The sequence below is a fragment of the Cetorhinus maximus genome, chromosome 6, assembly GCF_964194155.1.
Source record: "Cetorhinus maximus chromosome 6, sCetMax3.hap1.1, whole genome shotgun sequence".
Lineage (NCBI taxonomy): Eukaryota > Metazoa > Chordata > Chondrichthyes > Lamniformes > Cetorhinidae > Cetorhinus > Cetorhinus maximus.
The window spans coordinates 158,153,577-158,171,192 of record NC_135884.1 but is presented as its reverse complement, the minus strand read 5'-3'; the positions used below and the strand labels follow the sequence as shown (position 1 = coordinate 158,171,192).

Below are 17,616 nucleotides of genomic sequence, written 5' to 3'. Positions count from 1 at the left end.
TGAGAACTTGCTTTTCAATGTCTCTAACAGTGGTTTTCCCCTTTTCCTTTTTACATGGGTTTCCTCAGAGTGAGAGCAAGTTATAGAGATGTGAGGAAAAGGCATTTTAGATGTTTTCTTTTTGCACTCATACTTCTGCTCTCATACAAAACCCTGGTCACCTGGTCAGGAGCCAATTAAAACATTAGTGCCAGGCAGTTCCCCATTAGGCAAGTCTCCTCCTCGGCACCTTCCTGTCTTTCATGGCACACGCTGTTCAAGGACAGCAACATTATATATATCCCTCAGACTGTTCCAGTGGATGTCTTTCAATTTCAGCCATTGTAATTTTAGCCCACAGTCCAACAGAAATAAAAAGATATGTTCTTTACATGCCTCCACCCTTAAAAGATATAAAACGCCATTTCAAAAATGCGTTTCATCACAAGGTATATGACACATGGACAACAAAACACGAGACTTACTTCCATTCATTGGGGAGAGGCGATGGCATAGTGGTACTGCTGCTGGACTAGTAATCTAGAGGCCCAGGGTAATGCTCTGGGGGCCGGGGTTCAAATCCCGCCATGGCCAGATGGTGGAATTTAAATTCAATAAAAATCTGGAATTAAAAGTCTGAATGATGACTCACGAAACCATTGCAGATTGTTGTAAAAACCCATCTGGTTCATTAATGCCCTTTAGGGAAGGAAATCTGCCATCCTTACCTGGTCTGGCCTACATGTGACTCCAGACCCACAACAATGCGGTTGACTCTTAAATGCCCTCCGAAAAAGGGCAATTAGGGATGGGCAATAAATGCTGGCCTCACCAGCGATGCCCACATCCCATGAATGAATAAAAAAAATTAATCCTTCCTCCTTCTTACACCATCTTCAGCATTTCCTACCCCTTTAACTTATTTCAGTATTTTACACCCAGGACAATGCATCCGCGATCACATTATCTTTGCCGGCAACGTGAACAATCTTTACATTGAATGATTGAAACAATAGACTCCATCTAAACAGTTTCACATTTCGTGTGTTAAACAATTCAACGAATGCCAGCGGATTATGGTCAGTGTAGATTAGTGTTTCCTTGTTATTGTGTCGAACATAAACTTCAAAGTGTTGAAGAGACAACAACAATGCTAGAGTTTCTTTTTCTACTGTACAGTACTTCCTCTGATATTCATTTAGTTTCTTGGAAAAGTACCCCACCGGCTTCTCTATCCCTAATTGATCATCTTGTAATCAGACTGCACCTACCCCCAAGTCACTAGCATCAATGGCCATTTTAAAAGGTTTGGTAAAGTCGGGGCGGCCAACACGGGTTCATTTATTAAGATTGCCTTCAGCTTTTCAAAGGTTGCTTGGCATTCTGCTGAACATTCCACTTTTGCCTGTTTTAACTTGGTGAGAGGTATAGCTATTGCTCTGAGGTTAGACACAAACTTCGTATAAAACCTACATTCCCAAAAACCTCGATTTCTCGTTTAGTTTTAGGAATGGGAAATTTTATTAGAGCATTCACTTTTGCTGTTCTTGGCAACACTTGCCCTTGTCTGATGATATGACCTAGGCAAGATACCCTTGCTTTTATAAATTCGCTTTTGGCCAGATTTATGACTAAGCCAGCCAACTGCAATTGCTTAAACAGGTCCTCTATTGCTTTACATGTTCTTCCCATGTGTTACTATATATTACATCATTTAACTAAACCACACAGTTAGATACTTCAGCCAAGATTTGATTCATAAGTCTCTGAAATGTAGCTGGGACATTTTTAAACCCAAATGTCATGACTAGACATCGACACAACCCACTTGGTGTAACAAAGACAGATATTTCTTAAGCCCTTGGTGTTAATGGCACTTGCCAGTACTCCTTCAATAGATCAATTTTAGAAAGAAATGAGGCACTGCCAACCCTATCGATGCAATCTTCTAACCAAGGAATTGGGTGGGAATCTGTCCTCATTACGACTTTCCAGTCGTCTATACAAAATCTAGTGGATCCATCTGGCTTAGGAACCAGCACTACCAGTGAACTCCAGCCACTGTGGCTGGGCTCAATCAATTGATTGTCCAGCATATATTGGATCTCTGTTTCTACCTGAGCTTGTCTTTCTGGGCTCAACCGGTGATGATGTTGTCTTATCGGCACTGAGTCTCCTGCGTCCACGTCATGTTTAGCCAACGTAGTACGTCCACGTGTATCCCTACAAATTCCCTTATACTTCCTAAGTAACCTTATTAGATCTTCCCTTGGTCCTTCCTCTAAATATGAGAACACAGTATCTAACTGTCCCAGTATTGTCATATCGGCTAGTCCAATTGTAGGAAGTTCGCTTTGGGCACTGTCTACTTCTCCTTCTACTTTGCCCTTACTGTCTCTGTCATCCTCCACTACTACAACCACCTGGCACACTTGCTCTGTCTTATCTTCCCTGCGATGATATTCTGCAACATGTTTATGTGACAACCATTTCTTCTTCCTACGCTCAGGAGTATCTATCAGATAAGTCACTTTACTAACTCTAACTATCTTATAGGAGCCACTGAATTTCGCTTTCAGGGGTTCACCCTGCAAAGGCAACAATGCTAATACTTGGTCTCCTGCTTGGAAAGTTCTAGTCGTAGCATGTTTGTCCACCCATTCTTTCATTTTGGGAAATGTTTAAGTGCTCTCGTGCTACCTCACATGCTCCTGAGAGTCTTTCTAGAAACATGGACACGTAATCCAACATGGAGGATTCGTCTTTCTGCTTTAGAAACTTTTCCTTAATCACTTTTAACGCACCCCTTTCCTGCCCATAGATCAATTCGAATGGACTAAATCCAGTCGATTCATTCGGAGAATCTCTGGTAGCAAATAGTAAGAAATATAATCCTTGGTACCATTCCTTTGGGTATTCATGGCAATAGGTCTTAATTATGGTTTTGAGAGTCTGATGTTATCTCTCTTAAGCTCCCTGTGTCTGTGGGTGATGGGCAGTAGACTTTAGTTGTTTGATAACCAAATTGCTGATTATGTTCTGGAAAATTTTAGACATGAAGTTGGAACCTTGGTTAGATTATATTTCAATTGGGCCATAGCGAGTGAAAAACTGAGTTAACTTTTCCACTACTGCCTTAGCTGTAATTGTTCTTAAAGGAATAGCTTCTGGAAATCCGGTGTCATATCCATGATTGTAAGGATATCCTGATGTCTTGCTTTCATTCTGGGTAATGGTCCTACACAATCTACTAATACCTGACTGAATGGTGCTTCAAAAGCTGGTATGGGTATTAAAGGTGCTGGTTTGATTACATGTTGAGGTTTACCTACTGCCTGACATGTATGGCACGTTTTACAAAATTGCACTATGTCCTTACGAAGTCTTAGCCAGGTAAAATGCCTGTTTATCGATGCTTGAGTTTTCCATATTCCTACATGTCCTGCCATAGGGATTTCATGCGCTATTCACAATATCCCATGATATTTGGGCGATACCACTATCTGAAGAACAACCATCCATTCCTCATCCGCAGGTCTGTGAGGGTGTCTCCACTTCCTCATCAGAACTCCATTCTTAAGGTAATAGCACTCCTCAACTCCTTCAGCCTCAATTTCAGTGTAAGCTGGCTGTGCTAACTTGTTTAACTCTGGATCTGCTTTCTGAGCCTCAATTAATGAAAACCTGCCAAACACTTTCTTTGAATTATCCTCATCCTTAAAGGTTTCGAATACTCTAACACCTGCTCATGTATTACTTTGACCTCTGGTGATGGACTTTGTTTAGCCATTGCTCTGATCACCACACACAATGGAAAAATACGAGGAACTTGTCCTTGTAACTGCTCCGTCTCTTTAGCCTCTCTCGGACTTTCCATAATTATGGACAAAGCTATAACCTTCACTCCTGCCAAATCATTCCCCCGGAGTAAATCAACTCCATCCACGGGTAATTTCTTAGCCACTCCTACAATCACCGACCCAAACGACAAATCACACTCTGATTGCACTTTGTACAATGGAACCGGGATATACTCTCCACTATCCCGTTTTCCAATGCTTTCATTGAATTCTCTCGAGGGAAAACTAGATCCTTCTCCAGCAAAAGAGTTTGAGTAGCTCCTGTGCCCCTTAATGTAGTTATGGGTTTAGCTGCATCATTTGATGAAAAAGGGGTTATCTTTCCTTTAGACAAAAACCCTTTATATCTCTCATCTACCTTATACACTTCACCTGCATTCACAGCAGTGTTTACCCCCAGACCCTTATTTGTAGTTTAAGCTACAATTTGATCCGTGGCATCTTCTTTTTGAGTACCCTTTTTGGACTCTCTCTTACAAACTCTAATAAGTCCCATGGGCTTCCCTCACAACTTCCAGCTTTCTGAACGAATGTGTCCCACTTTATTACAATGGAAACACTTCGACCTTCGAGTTTTACCTCCACCCTCAGTACGTTACTTCCTGATCTCGGGAGGGAATCTCAAGCTATTCCCAGCTATCCATTCTTTACCCTGGCTCCTTGCCTGTCTTTCGCTCTCCCACTTTCTATCCTTTTCAAATTTATGGGGGTGGTGGAAAAAAGGTTTAGTTTTATAGATCAGCTCATAGTCGTCAGCCATTACTGCTGCCTGTCTAGCAGTTGCAACCGGGACCAATGTCCTGGGGTGGGTTGGGGGGGCGGTGGTGTTTGCTAGTGCGGTCGGGGAGGGTTTAAACTAGAATGGCAGGGGAATGGGAACCTGAGCAGGGAGACAGAGGAGGGGAAACAAGGATAGAAACAAAAGTAAGAAGCAAAAGGTGGAAGGCAGAAAACAAAGGCAAAAAACAAATGGGGTCATAGTGCAAAGTAAAGCTAAGATGACTAACAAGGTTAAAAAGACAAGTCTAAAGGCATCGTATCTTAATACGCGGAGCATTTGCAATAAGGTAGATGAATTAACAGCGCAAATAAATATAAACGGTTATGATATAGTTGCAATTACGGAGCATGTCCAAGGATGGGAACTGAACATCCAGAGGTATTCAATATTTAGGAAGGACGGACAAATAGGGAAAGGAGGTGGGGTAGCACTGTTGTAAAGGAGGAAATCAATGTAATAATGAGGAAGGATGTTGGCTCAGAAAATCACGATGTGGAATCTGGGTGGAGAGAAACACCAAGGGACAGAAAATGTTGGTAGGGTTGTCTATAGGGCCCCAAACAGTAATGGAGATGTAAGGGAAGGCATTAAGCAGGAAATTAGAAATGCATGCAATAAGGGTACAACTGTAATCATGGGTGACTTTAACCTACATATAGATTGGGCAAACCAAACTAGCAATAATACTGTGGAGGAGGATTTCCTGGAGTGTGTACGTGATGGTTTCTTGGATTAATACGTTGAGGAACCAACTAGAGAGCAGGCTGTCCTAGACTGGGTATTGTGCAGTGAGAAAGGATTAATTAACAATCTTGTTGTGTGGGATCCCTTGGGGAAGAGCAACCATAAAATGATAGAATTGTTCATTAGGACGGAGAGTGAAGGAGTTGAATCCGAAACTAGGGTCCTGAATCTAAATAAAGGGAACTATGAGCATAGTTGGCAATGATGGATTGATGGATAGGCAATGACTAATATTTAAGGAACATATGCATGAATTACAACAATTATTCATTCCTGTATAGCGCAAAAATAAAACAGGAAAGGTGGCTCAACCATGGATTAAAAAAGAAATTAGGGATAGTATTAGATCCAAAGAGGAAGCAAAATAACTGCCAGAAAAAGCAGCAAGCCTGAGGATTGGAAGCAGTTTAGAATTCAGTAAAAGTGAACAAAAAGATTGATCAAGAAGGAGAAAATGGAGTATGAGTGTAAACTTGCAAGGAACATAAAAACTGACTATAAAAGCTTCTATAAATATGTGAAGAGAAAAGGATTATTGAAGACAAATGTAGGTTCTTTGTAGTCAGAAATGGACGAAATTATAATGGGGAACAAAGAAATGGCAGAAGAATTGAACACATATTTTGGTTGTGTCCTCAAAAGAGGACACAAATAATTTCCCAGAAATGTTAGAGAACCAAGGTCTAGTGAGAGGGAGGAATTGAAGAAAATCAGTATTAGTGGTGCTAGAGAAATTAATGGAGATAAAGGCTGAAAAATCCCCAGGGCCTGATAATCTACACCCCAGAGTACTAAAGGAAGTGAGCCTAGAAATATTGGATGCATTGGTGGTCATCTTCCAAAATTCTATAGACTCTGGAGCAGTTCCTACAGATTGAAGGGTGGCAAATGTAACCCCACTATTTAAAAAAGGAGAGAAGAAACAGAGAATTACAGACCAGTTTGCCTAACATCAGTAGTGGGGAAAATGCTAGAGTCTATTATAAAAGACGTGGTAACAGAACACTTGGAAAGTATTAATGGGGTTAGACAAAGTCAACATGGGTTTATGAAAGGGAAATCATGCTTAACTAATCTACTGGAGTTTTTTGAGGATGTATAGATAAGATAAGGGAGAACCAGTGGATGTGGTGTACTTGGATTTCAAGAAGGCTTTTGATAAGGTCCCACATGAGGGGCTAGTGGGCAAAATTCAAGCACATGGGATTGTGGGTAACATACTGGCATGGATTGAGAATTGGTTGACAGACCGGAAACAGAGGATGGGAATAAATGGGTCTATTTCCGATTGGCAGGCAGTGACTAATGGTGTACCGCAGGGATCAGGGCTTGGGCCTAAGCTATTTATGATATATATAAATGACTTGGATGAAGGAACCAAATGCAATATTTCCAAGTTTGCTGACGACACAAAACTGGGTGGGGTTGTGAGTTGAGAGGAGGATGCAAGAAGGCTTCAGGGCGATTTAAACAAGTTGTGTGTGTGGGCAAACGCATGGCAGATGCAATATAACGTGGATAAATGTGAAGTTATATATGTGAAGCTTCAGTGTGAAAAACAGAAAGGCAGAGTATTATTTAAATGGTGATATATTGGGAAATGTGGATGTAAAAAGGGATCTGGGTGTCATTGTACACCAGTCAATGAAAGTAAAGAGGCAAGTGCAGCAAGCAATTAGGAAGGCAAATGGTATGTTGGCCTTCATTGCAAGAGGATTTAAGTAGAGATGTCTTACTGCAGCTGCACAGGGCTTTGGTGAGACCACACCTGGAGTATTGCGTGCAGTTTTGGTCTCCCTACCTCAGAAAGGATATACTTGCCACAGAGGGAGTGCAGCGAAGGTTCACTAGGCTGATACTGGGGATGGCAGGACTGTCATATGAGGAGATTGGTTTGACTGGGCCTGTAATCACTAGAGTTTAGAAGAATGAGAGGGGATCTGTTTGAAATGTATAAAATTCTAACAGGACTAGACAGGCTGGATGTAGGGAGGATGTTTCGTCTGGTTAGGGTGTCTAGAACCAGGGGCCACAGTCTCAGGATACGGGGCAGGCCATTTGGGACTGAGATGAGGAGAAATTTCTTCACTAAGTGGGTGGTCAACATGTGTAATTCTCTACCACAGAGGCTGTGGAGGCCGGGTCACCGAGTATATTCAAGAAAGAAATTGATAAATTTTTGGATATTAGGGGCATAAGGGGTATGGCAAGGAAGCAGGAATATGGCATTGAGATAGAGGATCAGCCATGATCATATCAAATGGTGGAGCAGGCTCAAAGGGCCGAATGGCCTACTCCTGCTCCTAGTTTCTGTATATCCCTTTGGTCTTCAACATGGGTGCTTATTACGGGAGCTAGGGAGCTTTTAAATTCTTCCAAGAGAATAGTCTCTCTGAGAACTTCATAGGTAGTCTCAACTCCTAATGCTCATATCCACCTGTCAAAACTATTTTGCTTAATCCTTTCAAATTCAATGCAAGTTTGCCTAAGCTGTTTCCTTAAATTTCAAAACTTTTGTCTGTATGCTTAAGGGACCAACTCATATGCACTCAAAATGGCCTTTTTCACCACATTATAATCCCTAGAAACCTCCTCTAACAGTGAAGCAGAAATTTCCTGTACTCTACCTGTAAATTTGCTCTGCATGGGCAATGTCCAGTTTTCATTTGGCCAGGTCATCTGTTTAGCTATCTTCTCAAATGAAATAAAGAATGTTTTCCTCAAATTTTAGAAGCACTTGTACAAATTTAAACATCATCCCAATGGGTTCTGATCTGGAAATAAGTCCTGACTCGCCTACAGCTCTCTCTTTTTTAACTGTCTGCATTTTAAGCTGGAATTCTCTCTTTCTTCCTTTTCTAACTTCGCCATTTCCAACTCTCTTTGAAATGTCCTTTCTCTTGCCCTTTCTGCCTGTTCCCTTTGGATCGCCCTTTCTGCCTGTTCCCTTTGGAACGCCCTTTCTGCCTGTTCCCTTTGGAACGCCCTTTCTGCCTATTCCCTTTGGAACGCCCTTTCTGCCTGTTCCCTTTGGAACGCCCTTTCTGCCTGTTCCCTTTGGAACGCCCTTTCTGCCTGTTCCCTTTGGAACGCCCTTTCTGCCTGTTCCCTTTGGAACGCCCTTTCTGCCTGTTCCCTTTGGAACGCCCTTTCTGCCTGTTCCCTTTGGAACGCCCTTTCTGCCTGTTCCCTTTGGAACGCCCTTTCTGCCTGTTCCCTTTGGAATGCCCTTTTCTTTTTCTGCTGCCTCGAGTTCCAATTTTTTCATTTGCAACTGAATTTGAGCCCATTCCAATGACCCACCCCTTGGAGAACTCAGTCTCTCAGATACTCCTTCCAATTTCAAATGCTGTCCCATCTCTTCGATTATCTCTGCCTTCCTAGCTTTGGCAGGCATTCCTACTCTTAATTTACTTGCCAATTCGATTGACCTGGCTTTTGGATCCGTTGTAAAATTGTCAGGGATATCTCTCCCACTTGCAGGAAAGCTTTAGTAGTTTCCAGTGCCATCTTATTTTTGATAGTACAAATTTGATGTTTCCTTTTGGGTTTTATTACTTACTAAATCTATACCCAAATTGTCGCTGTCTTTTGTTCCAAAATATCCTGGCGCCAGGCCCCCAAAATTTGTCACGACTCACTGGGGATAGTGCGCTGTAATATCAGCCTCACTGTTCCCCGAGCTGCAACAAATGCGAAAAGTTTGACCAAACCACCAGATTGCCCCAATTCTACCTGTCAAATTTAAGTTAACAGGATATGAACACCAGGTTTGTTAAACTTAGTAAATAAATAACTATTGATTGAACAGACTGTCGTTAACCAGTGGCAAAAGAAAGTAATATGAACTAACTTCTATAACTTAAACTGTACCCCCTTCTTTAATACACACACACGACCATAAGCCGTAGGAGCAGAATAGGCCATTCGGCCTATCAAGTCTGCTCCGCCTTTCAATGAGATCATGGCTGATCTGATAATCCTCAACTCCACTTTCCTGCCTTTTCCCCATAACCCTTCATTCCCTTACCGATTAATCTGTCTATCTCAGCTTTGAATATACTTAACTGCCCAGCCTCTACAGCCCTCTGCGGTAAAGAATTCCACAGATTCACTACCCTCAGAAGAAATTCCTCATCTCGGTTTTAAATGGATTTTAAGGGTGGGATAAAACAGCTCAATAGCACCAACCCTGAGTACAGGATTCACTGGTTTGATTTTAATCAATGTCTATCAAATTCCTTTCAGTTCTTGTTGATGGCATGAGGTAGTCTTCCAACACCTTCAGTATTTAGTTCACCGATAGAGACATTGAAAAGCAACTTCTCAAACATTGGTTTTCTCCTTTTCCTTTTTACAGGGGTTTCCTCAGAGAGCAGGTTATAGAGATATGAGGAAATTAGATTTTAGATGTTTTCTCTTTGGAGGCCAGGAGCTTTCTGCTGCACTGTTACCACACAAAACCCTGGTCACCTGGTCAGGAGCCAATTAAAACGTTGTTGCTAGGCAGTTCCCCATTAGACCAGACTCCTCCTCAGCACCATCCTGTCTTTCATAGCGCACTCTGTTCCAGGACTGCAACACTGTATATATAGTCACACTGTTCCAGTGGACATGTCTTTCAACTGCAGACATTGTAATTTTAGTCCACAGTCCACCAGAAATAAAAAGATATGTTCTTTACACAGGTAGCATCTGAATGGATGGTCTCAGTGTTAGTGAGAAAGGAGGTCATTAGCTCCTCACACTTGGAGGTAAAGAGAGGAGGGGAAAGGAGCTCCATGTCAGACTTGGAATGTGTGGAATTGATATTGGCTTGAATAAGTAATTGGCTAGGAAGTAGGAAACAGTAGTGATAATAATGAAGGGACATATTAAAGTAGGAAAGAGAAAGACAGGGGGGTTTAGGAAGGGAAATCCAGAGCTTAGGGCCTAAACAGCTGAAGATACTGTGTCCAATAGTGGAGCAATTAAAATTGGGAGGGGTGGGGACCTAGTGTGAATTAGGGTAATGGCAGCAGCATTTTTAATGAGCGAAAGTTTACAGGAGGGGGCAGATGGGAGGCTGGCCGGAATAGTCAAGTTTGGAGGTAACAAAGGCATAAATGAGGCTTTCAGCGGAGGCGCTGAGATGGTGGGGGATGTAATGGAGGCGGAAGTAAGCAGCCTCGGTGATAGAGAAGAGAAATGAAGCACCATGTTCAGTATCACAGAGGATATTCTTTGTGACCGGTAGGGGTCAATTGAGTACTGCAAAAATGGCAGAAACCGGACTGGAATGATCCAATCAAGGAGTTGTAGATGTGGAAGGCAATAACACATTCAAGGGTATTAGACAGGAAAGGTGGAGGAATAAAAAGGCCTCAGATGCTTTGTCTTTAGGGGTTTTGAATGGGAGACTGAAGAGAGGAGCCATTGATGGTTTAGCAAGTGTGGAGACGAACAAAATAAGTAGATTCACAGAGCTTGGTAATTTATGTTGAATTTCAGATAAAGGTGATAATTAAAAGTTTCTGAAACAGGAAGAAACCTTTGCTGAAAGGAAAGGATTCCACAGCTGGTCCAGACGCCACCCAATCAAGAGTTTGGATTTGTGCGCTGACGTTCTAGGCTGCACAGGGTTAAGAAGCTTCATTGCTGCATATTGCTTCACTATCTCGGGAGTCGGCAGCATAGCGGTCATATCACTGGATGAGTAATTCAGAGGCCCAGGCTAATGTTCTGGGGAAAAGGGTCTAAATCCCACCACAGCAGCTGGTGGAATATAAATTCAATTAATAATCTCACTGGATAAAAAAGGAATTTCCTCATGTTTCCTTTGATCATCAGCAAAAGGAGCAAGAGTGATATGAGGAGAAACTTTTTTTACAGTGAGTGGTTAGGGTTCAGATTGCACTGGCTGAGCGTGTGGTGGAGGCACACTCAATTGAAGGATTCAAAAGGGAATTAGACTATTTGAAAAGGAAGAATGTGCAGGTTTTTGGGGAAATGGTGAAGCTATGGTACTAGGTGAGCTGCTCATTCAGACAGCTGTTGCAGACATGATGGGCCGAATGGCAGTCTCCTGTGCTGTAACAATTTGATGATTTCAGCAGCATATTGGAAATATATAAAAAGGTATTTTAAATTACCTATAACATTCACTGCAGTGTCAAGCATCAAATGAAAGCATGCTATTTCCTTTATGACGAAGGGTCATGGGGCAAACCTGATCCAGGGACTTTGAAAGCTGCTTGTATCCTAGCCTTTGTCACACAAGATAATTTAAAATAATATCCATCGTCATTTAAGCAAAGCCTTCACTGAATACACATAGTCCAGAGCAAATAGCCCAAGATTCACAATATATCCACAGAAACACACCGTCCAAACCCGCACACTATCCCTCGTGCCATATGATGCTACCAGAACACACCCAAAGCTCCTGCACTGCTGACTGGACATACACACTGTGATCATCATGCAGAACACTTACCCAACGTCACCTCCTTAATCAGTTCGGAAGCACTGTGGCAGCCTTGGACAAGCATCCGCGTCCATGTCGACAAGTCCCGGTGGGTTTCCACGCGGAAAACATGCATCTCGATGCCTTGTCGTGATCCAGTCCTTGTGGCAAACATTAGCTCTGAACTAATGGCTGGGGATCCTCGTGCTGACCCTGAGTGAACCAACCTGAAGAGCAGAGCGAAAGAAAAACAGACATATCAGCAAGGCAGAGAATTAGGTCCTGATTAGATCCTGAGAACTTCACCAGATCCAGAAGAACACCAGCTTCCCATCAGTCCTGTTAATAAATGTACACGCCTGTCTTAACTCATCCCCACACACTCATACAAAAGCCAAACAGCTTGATCAGAAACACAGCATTACTGGAAGGGTTAGGAAGCAGTTGCTTTAAGTCACTCCCATTCTTATCCCAAAGGAACTGCAAATTTACCCGAACCCTGATTCACTCAATTCCTTCCCTTTGATACCCCTCAGTATCCTTGAGCTTCCAATGCTCAAATTATGGAGTCTGGAATTGAGTCTTACACACTAACCTGAGAGCAGCAGATGTTCGTTTGCTGCAAAGCTCGGATATCTCACTAATCAACCCAGCATTTAACTCATGAATTGGCCAGTGTGGTGGGTATGGGGGGTGGAGGTGGTGAATAGGAATCAGCCTTCATGTTCCTGGACTTCGAGGCCCAGAGACTTGAGGGGCGGGGAGGGGGGTGGAAAATGACCATGGACTTTTAAAAATATTTGTTCACGGGATGTGGCTGTTGCCAGCTGAGCCAGTATTTATTGCCCATCCCTAATTGCCCTTGAGAACTGAGTGACTTGCTTGGCCATTTCAGAGGGCATTTAAGAATCAACCACATTATTGCAGGTCTGGAGTCATATGTAGGCCAGACCAGGTACGGACGACAGATTTCCTTCCCTAAAGGACATTAGTGAACTAAATGGGTTTTTATGTCAATCGACAATGGTTTCATGGTCATTGGACTTTTAATTCCAGATTTTTCACTAATTCAAATTTCACCATCTGTTGTGGTGGGATTCGAACCCAGGTCCCCAGAGAATTATTGTGGCTATCTGGATTACTAGTCCAGTGATAATACCACTACACCACCACTTCCCCCTAAAACTTCAAACCACTGTCACAGGGAGGGACACTAATGGCAGAATTTGTGTTTCAATCTCTTGCATTGGTGAATGCTGAAAGAATTTAATTTGATGCTGCTCCCACATACTCTATTTATACCTGGTTGCCAGCAGTGGATGGCTCTGAGAGGGTGACGACCACAGGTCTCTATTCCATGGCACGTTGTCGTAAAGCAGCATGTCTTTATCAGTGAGGACAACCACCACTGGCTTCCAGTGCTGCCTTCCACCATCAACTTTCAGCTAAGAACAAACAGAGAAATATCTCATTACTGCACAAGAACCAGATCCAGATCCTCCCACTCCAAACCCCTCCCACCACCTCCTGGGAACTGCTCTCCCCGACTGCCAGGCACCAGGTAACCCGACCCCTGGGACACTGCTCTGCTCGACACCTCCACTGCTAACCTGAACCCTCAGATACAAATTAGTACTCAAAACCATCATGGGTCTGAACAAAAATAAACACAGCTCATCCAGGCGGATGCAACGGGTGAATCTGGGAATCAAGGACCAAGGGTCGGTGCAATAGTGCAATTTGCTTAATCTCATTTAGAATATTGTGTCCAATTCTGGGTAACACAATTTCATTAGGGTGTGAAGGTTTTAGAAAGGGTGCAGAAAATATTTACAAGGAAAGTTCCAGAGATGAGGGGCTTCAGTTACGTGGATAGATTGGAGAAGCTGGGGTTGTTCTCCTTAAAGAGGAGGCTGAGAGGAGATTTGATAGAGGTGTTCAAAGCCTCGAGGGGTCTAGACAGGAGGGAAACTGAGCAAGTAGTTAGAATCTCAAATGCACTGTCTGAGTGTGTGGTGGAGGCAGATTTATCAATGACTCTTGAAAGTTTATTGGATAATTATCTGAAGAGAAAAAAATTGCAGGGTTACAAGGAAAGAGCAGAAAATTGGGACTAGATCAGTTGCTCTTGCAGAAAGATGGCAGGGAGGTGAAGGACCAAATGATCTCCTCCTGTGCTGCTCCCATTCTATGTCTCCTGTGTCACCTCAGTCTTCCCATGGCCTCCTTCCAGTATGATGCATTTACCAGTATCACTTTGAACTGGCCCACTCCTAATTCATATGTACGCATGTTCGTATGGGACACAAGGTAACCTCGAGTCAGACTACAACATAAAATGACTAGATTCAGCCTGCGCCATGCTGCTAAGTTACTGGAATAATTATACAATTTCCGAAACAGAATTATATACAAAGATATAACAACCTAAACTTCAACCTAACATGCATCTTGCCTTCAGAGGCCAATAACTAACACGAGTTGAGTGAAAATTCTCCACCTGCTCAGCCAGCCAGCCAAGGTGTTGGATGGCCCTGCCACTGAGGCCAAGTAGCCCATTCAGCTCTGACAGTGCCTGAGGAATCAGTGCCGTGATACTTGTGTGAATTGCCGTGAACCAGGCATGTGCTGCAACAGGGTCCTTGCTCCGCAGAATGATTACATGCTTGCCATCAGGGGAATGTAGCTCAAATAACCTGCAGGAACAACAGGTGGGGAACGGAGGATCAGCACCAGGAGCAGCGTCCTATCTTTGTGACCAAAAACAATTTAAACAATAAAATATACACGAGAGGTGTGGGGTGTATCAGTGAGAGAGTGAAGGGTGTGGGGTGTATCAGTGAGAGAGTGAAGGGTGTGGGGTGTATCAGTGAGAGAGTGAAGGGTGTGGGGTGTATCAGTGAGAGTGTGAAGGGTGTGGGGTGTATCAGTGAGAGTGTGAAGGGTGTGGGGTGTATCAGTGAGAGAGAGTGAAGGGTGTGGGGTGTATCAGTGAGAGAGTGAAGGGTGTGGGGTGTATCAGTGAGAGAGTGAAGGGTGTGGGGTGTATCAGTGAGAGAGTGAAGGGTGTGGGGTGTATCAGTGAGAGAGTGAAGGGTGTGGGGTGTATCAGTGAGAGAGTGAAGGGTGTGGGGTGTATCAGTGAGAGAGTGAAGGGTGTGGGGTGTATCAGTGAGAGAGTGAAGGGTGTGGGGTGTATCAGTGAGAGAGTGAAGGGTGTGGGGTGTATCAGTGAGAGAGTGAAGGGTGTGGGGTGTATCAGTGAGAGAGTGAAGGGTGTGGGGTGTATCAGTGAGAGAGTGAAGGGTGTGGGGTGTATCAGTGAGAGAGTGAAGGGTGTGGGGTGTATCAGTGAGAGAGTGAAGGGTGTGGGGTGTATCAGTGAGAGAGTGAAGGGTGTGGGGTGTATCAGTGAGAGTGTGAAGGGTGTGGGGTGTATCAGTGAGAGAGTGAAGGGTGTGGGGTGTATCAGTGAGAGAGTGAAGGGTGTGGGGTGTATCAGTGAGAGAGTGAAGGGTGTGGGGTGTATCAGTGAGAGAGTGAAGGGTGTGGGGTGTATCAGTGAGAGAGAGTGAAGGGTGTGGGGTATATCAGTGAGAGAGTGAAGGGTGTGGGGTGTATCAGTGAGAGAGTGAAGGGTGTGGGGTATATCAGTGAGAGAGTGAAGGGTGTGGGGTGTATCAGTGAGAGTGAAGGGTGTGGGGTGTATCAGTGAGAGAGTGAAGGGTGTGGGGTGTATCAGTGAGAGAGTGAAGGGTGTGGGGTATATCAGCGGTATCATATCAAACGCTTTTTGAAAATCCAAATACACTACATCTATTGGCTCCCCTTTATCCACCCTGATTTGTTATGACCTCAATGACTTAACTTTGGTTTAAAAAAAACACCAATCTTAGATTTAAAAGTGACAATTGATCTAGCATAACGTGTCATTCAGGGAAGAGTGCTCCAAACTTCTACCACCCATTTGTTCGAAGAAGTGTTTCCCAATTTCACTCTTGAAAGGTTTCACTCCAATGTTTAGGCTACGTTCCTAGTCTTAGGCTCTCCAACCATTGGAAAATGTTTCTCTTCATCTATCCTGTCTGTTCCCTTTACTATCTTGAAATCTTTGATCAAATCACCCTTTAACCTTCCAAGTTCCAGGAGTGCAACCTGATTTGGTTTTCCAGCATCCACAGTTCTTTGCTTTTATCTCTGGTTTGTGTAAACTTTCCTTGTAATTTCGCCCTTGGAGCCCAAATATCATTCTAGCAAACCAAGCTAGAATGTACTCCTTCCGAGGTCAATATATCCTTCCTGAGGTGTGGTGCCCAGAACTGTCCACCATAATCCAGGTATGGTCTAACCAAAGCTTTGAAGCATGACTCCTACCCCTTGTCATTCTAGTCCTCTTGATATAAAAACTAGCATTTCATTAACCTTGTTGATTATTTTCTGTACCTGCTCATGACATTTTAATGATCTGTACACCTGCACACCCCTACCAAGACTGTTTGGACTGCACTGGTTCTAGCTTTTCTCCATTTGGTGAGCCCCCTGTTCTACCCTTATTAGGTCAAAGTGGATGACCTCACATTTGCTGACACTGAAATCCATTTACCACAACTTTGTCATTCACTTCATCTAGTAACATTGTTTTATGCTTCCATTTAGACTTTTTTTTATTCATTCACAGGATGTGGGCTTCGCTGGTTGGGCCAGCATTTATTGCCCGTGCCTAGTTGCCCTTGAGACGGTGGTGGTGAGCTGCCTTCTTGAACTGCTGCAGTCCATGTGCTGCAGGTACACCCACAGTGCTGCAGGTACACCCACAGTGGTGCTAGGGAGGGAGTTCCAGGATTTTGACCCAGCGACAGTGAAGGAACGGTGATATATTTCCAAGTCAGGATGGTGAGCGGCTTGGAGTAGAACTTCCAGGTGGTGGTGTTCGCATCTATCTGCTGCCCTTGTCCTTCTAGATGGTGATGGTAGTGGTCGTGGGTTTGGAAGGTGCTGTTGAAGGAGCCTTGGTGAGTTCCTGCAGTGAATCTTGTAGATGGTACACACTGCTGCTACTGTGCATCGGTGGTGGAGGGAGTCACTGTTTATGGATGTGGTGCTAATCAAGCGGGCTGCTTTGTCCTGGATGGTATTAAGTTTCTTGAGTGTTGTGGGAGCTGCACTTATCCAGGCAAGTGGAGAGTATTCCATCACACTCCTGACCTGCGCCTTGTAGATGGTGGAGAGGCTTTGGGGAGTCAGGTGAGTTACTCGTCTCACGATTCCTAGCCTCTGACCTGCTCTTATAGCCATAATATTTATATGGCTAGTCCAGTTCAGTTTCTGTTCAATGGTAACCCCCAGGATGTTGATAGTGGGGTATTCAGTGATGGTAATGCCATTGAATGTCAAGGGGTGATGGTCAGATTCTCTCTTGTTGAAGATTTTCATTGCCTGGCACAACTGTTACTTGCCACTTGTCAGCCCAAGCCTGCTGCATTTCGACATGGTATCTGAGGAGTCATAAATGGTGCTGAACATCCCCACTTATGATAGAAGGTAGGTCACTGCTGAGGGAGCTGGAGATGGTTGGGCCAAGGACACTACCCTGGGGAACTCCTGCAGTGATGTCCTGGAGCTAAGATGACTGACCTCCAACAATCACAACCATCTTCCTTTGTGCTAGGTGTGACTCCAGCCAGCGGAGAGTTTTCCCCTGATTCCCATTGACTCCAGCTTTGCTAGGGCTCTTTGGTGCCACACTTGGTCAAATGCTGCCTTGATGTCAAGGGCAGTCATTCTCACCTCACCTCAGGAGTTCAGCT

General features: G+C 43.8%; 1 protein-coding gene across 1 annotated transcript in view; it reads right to left on the bottom strand.

The window, feature by feature from the left end:
- Positions 1–17,616, bottom strand: part of sntb2 (syntrophin, beta 2) — a 55,224-nt gene that overhangs the window by 20,848 nt on the left and 16,760 nt on the right. The window contains exons 3-5 of the mRNA XM_078544745.1: positions 14,310–14,505; positions 13,112–13,254; positions 11,840–12,036 (exon numbers count right to left, since the gene is read on the bottom strand). Coding sequence (XP_078400871.1) covers positions 11,840–12,036; positions 13,112–13,254; positions 14,310–14,505 — 536 coding nt within the window. The remainder of the gene's footprint in view (positions 1–11,839; positions 12,037–13,111; positions 13,255–14,309; positions 14,506–17,616) is intronic.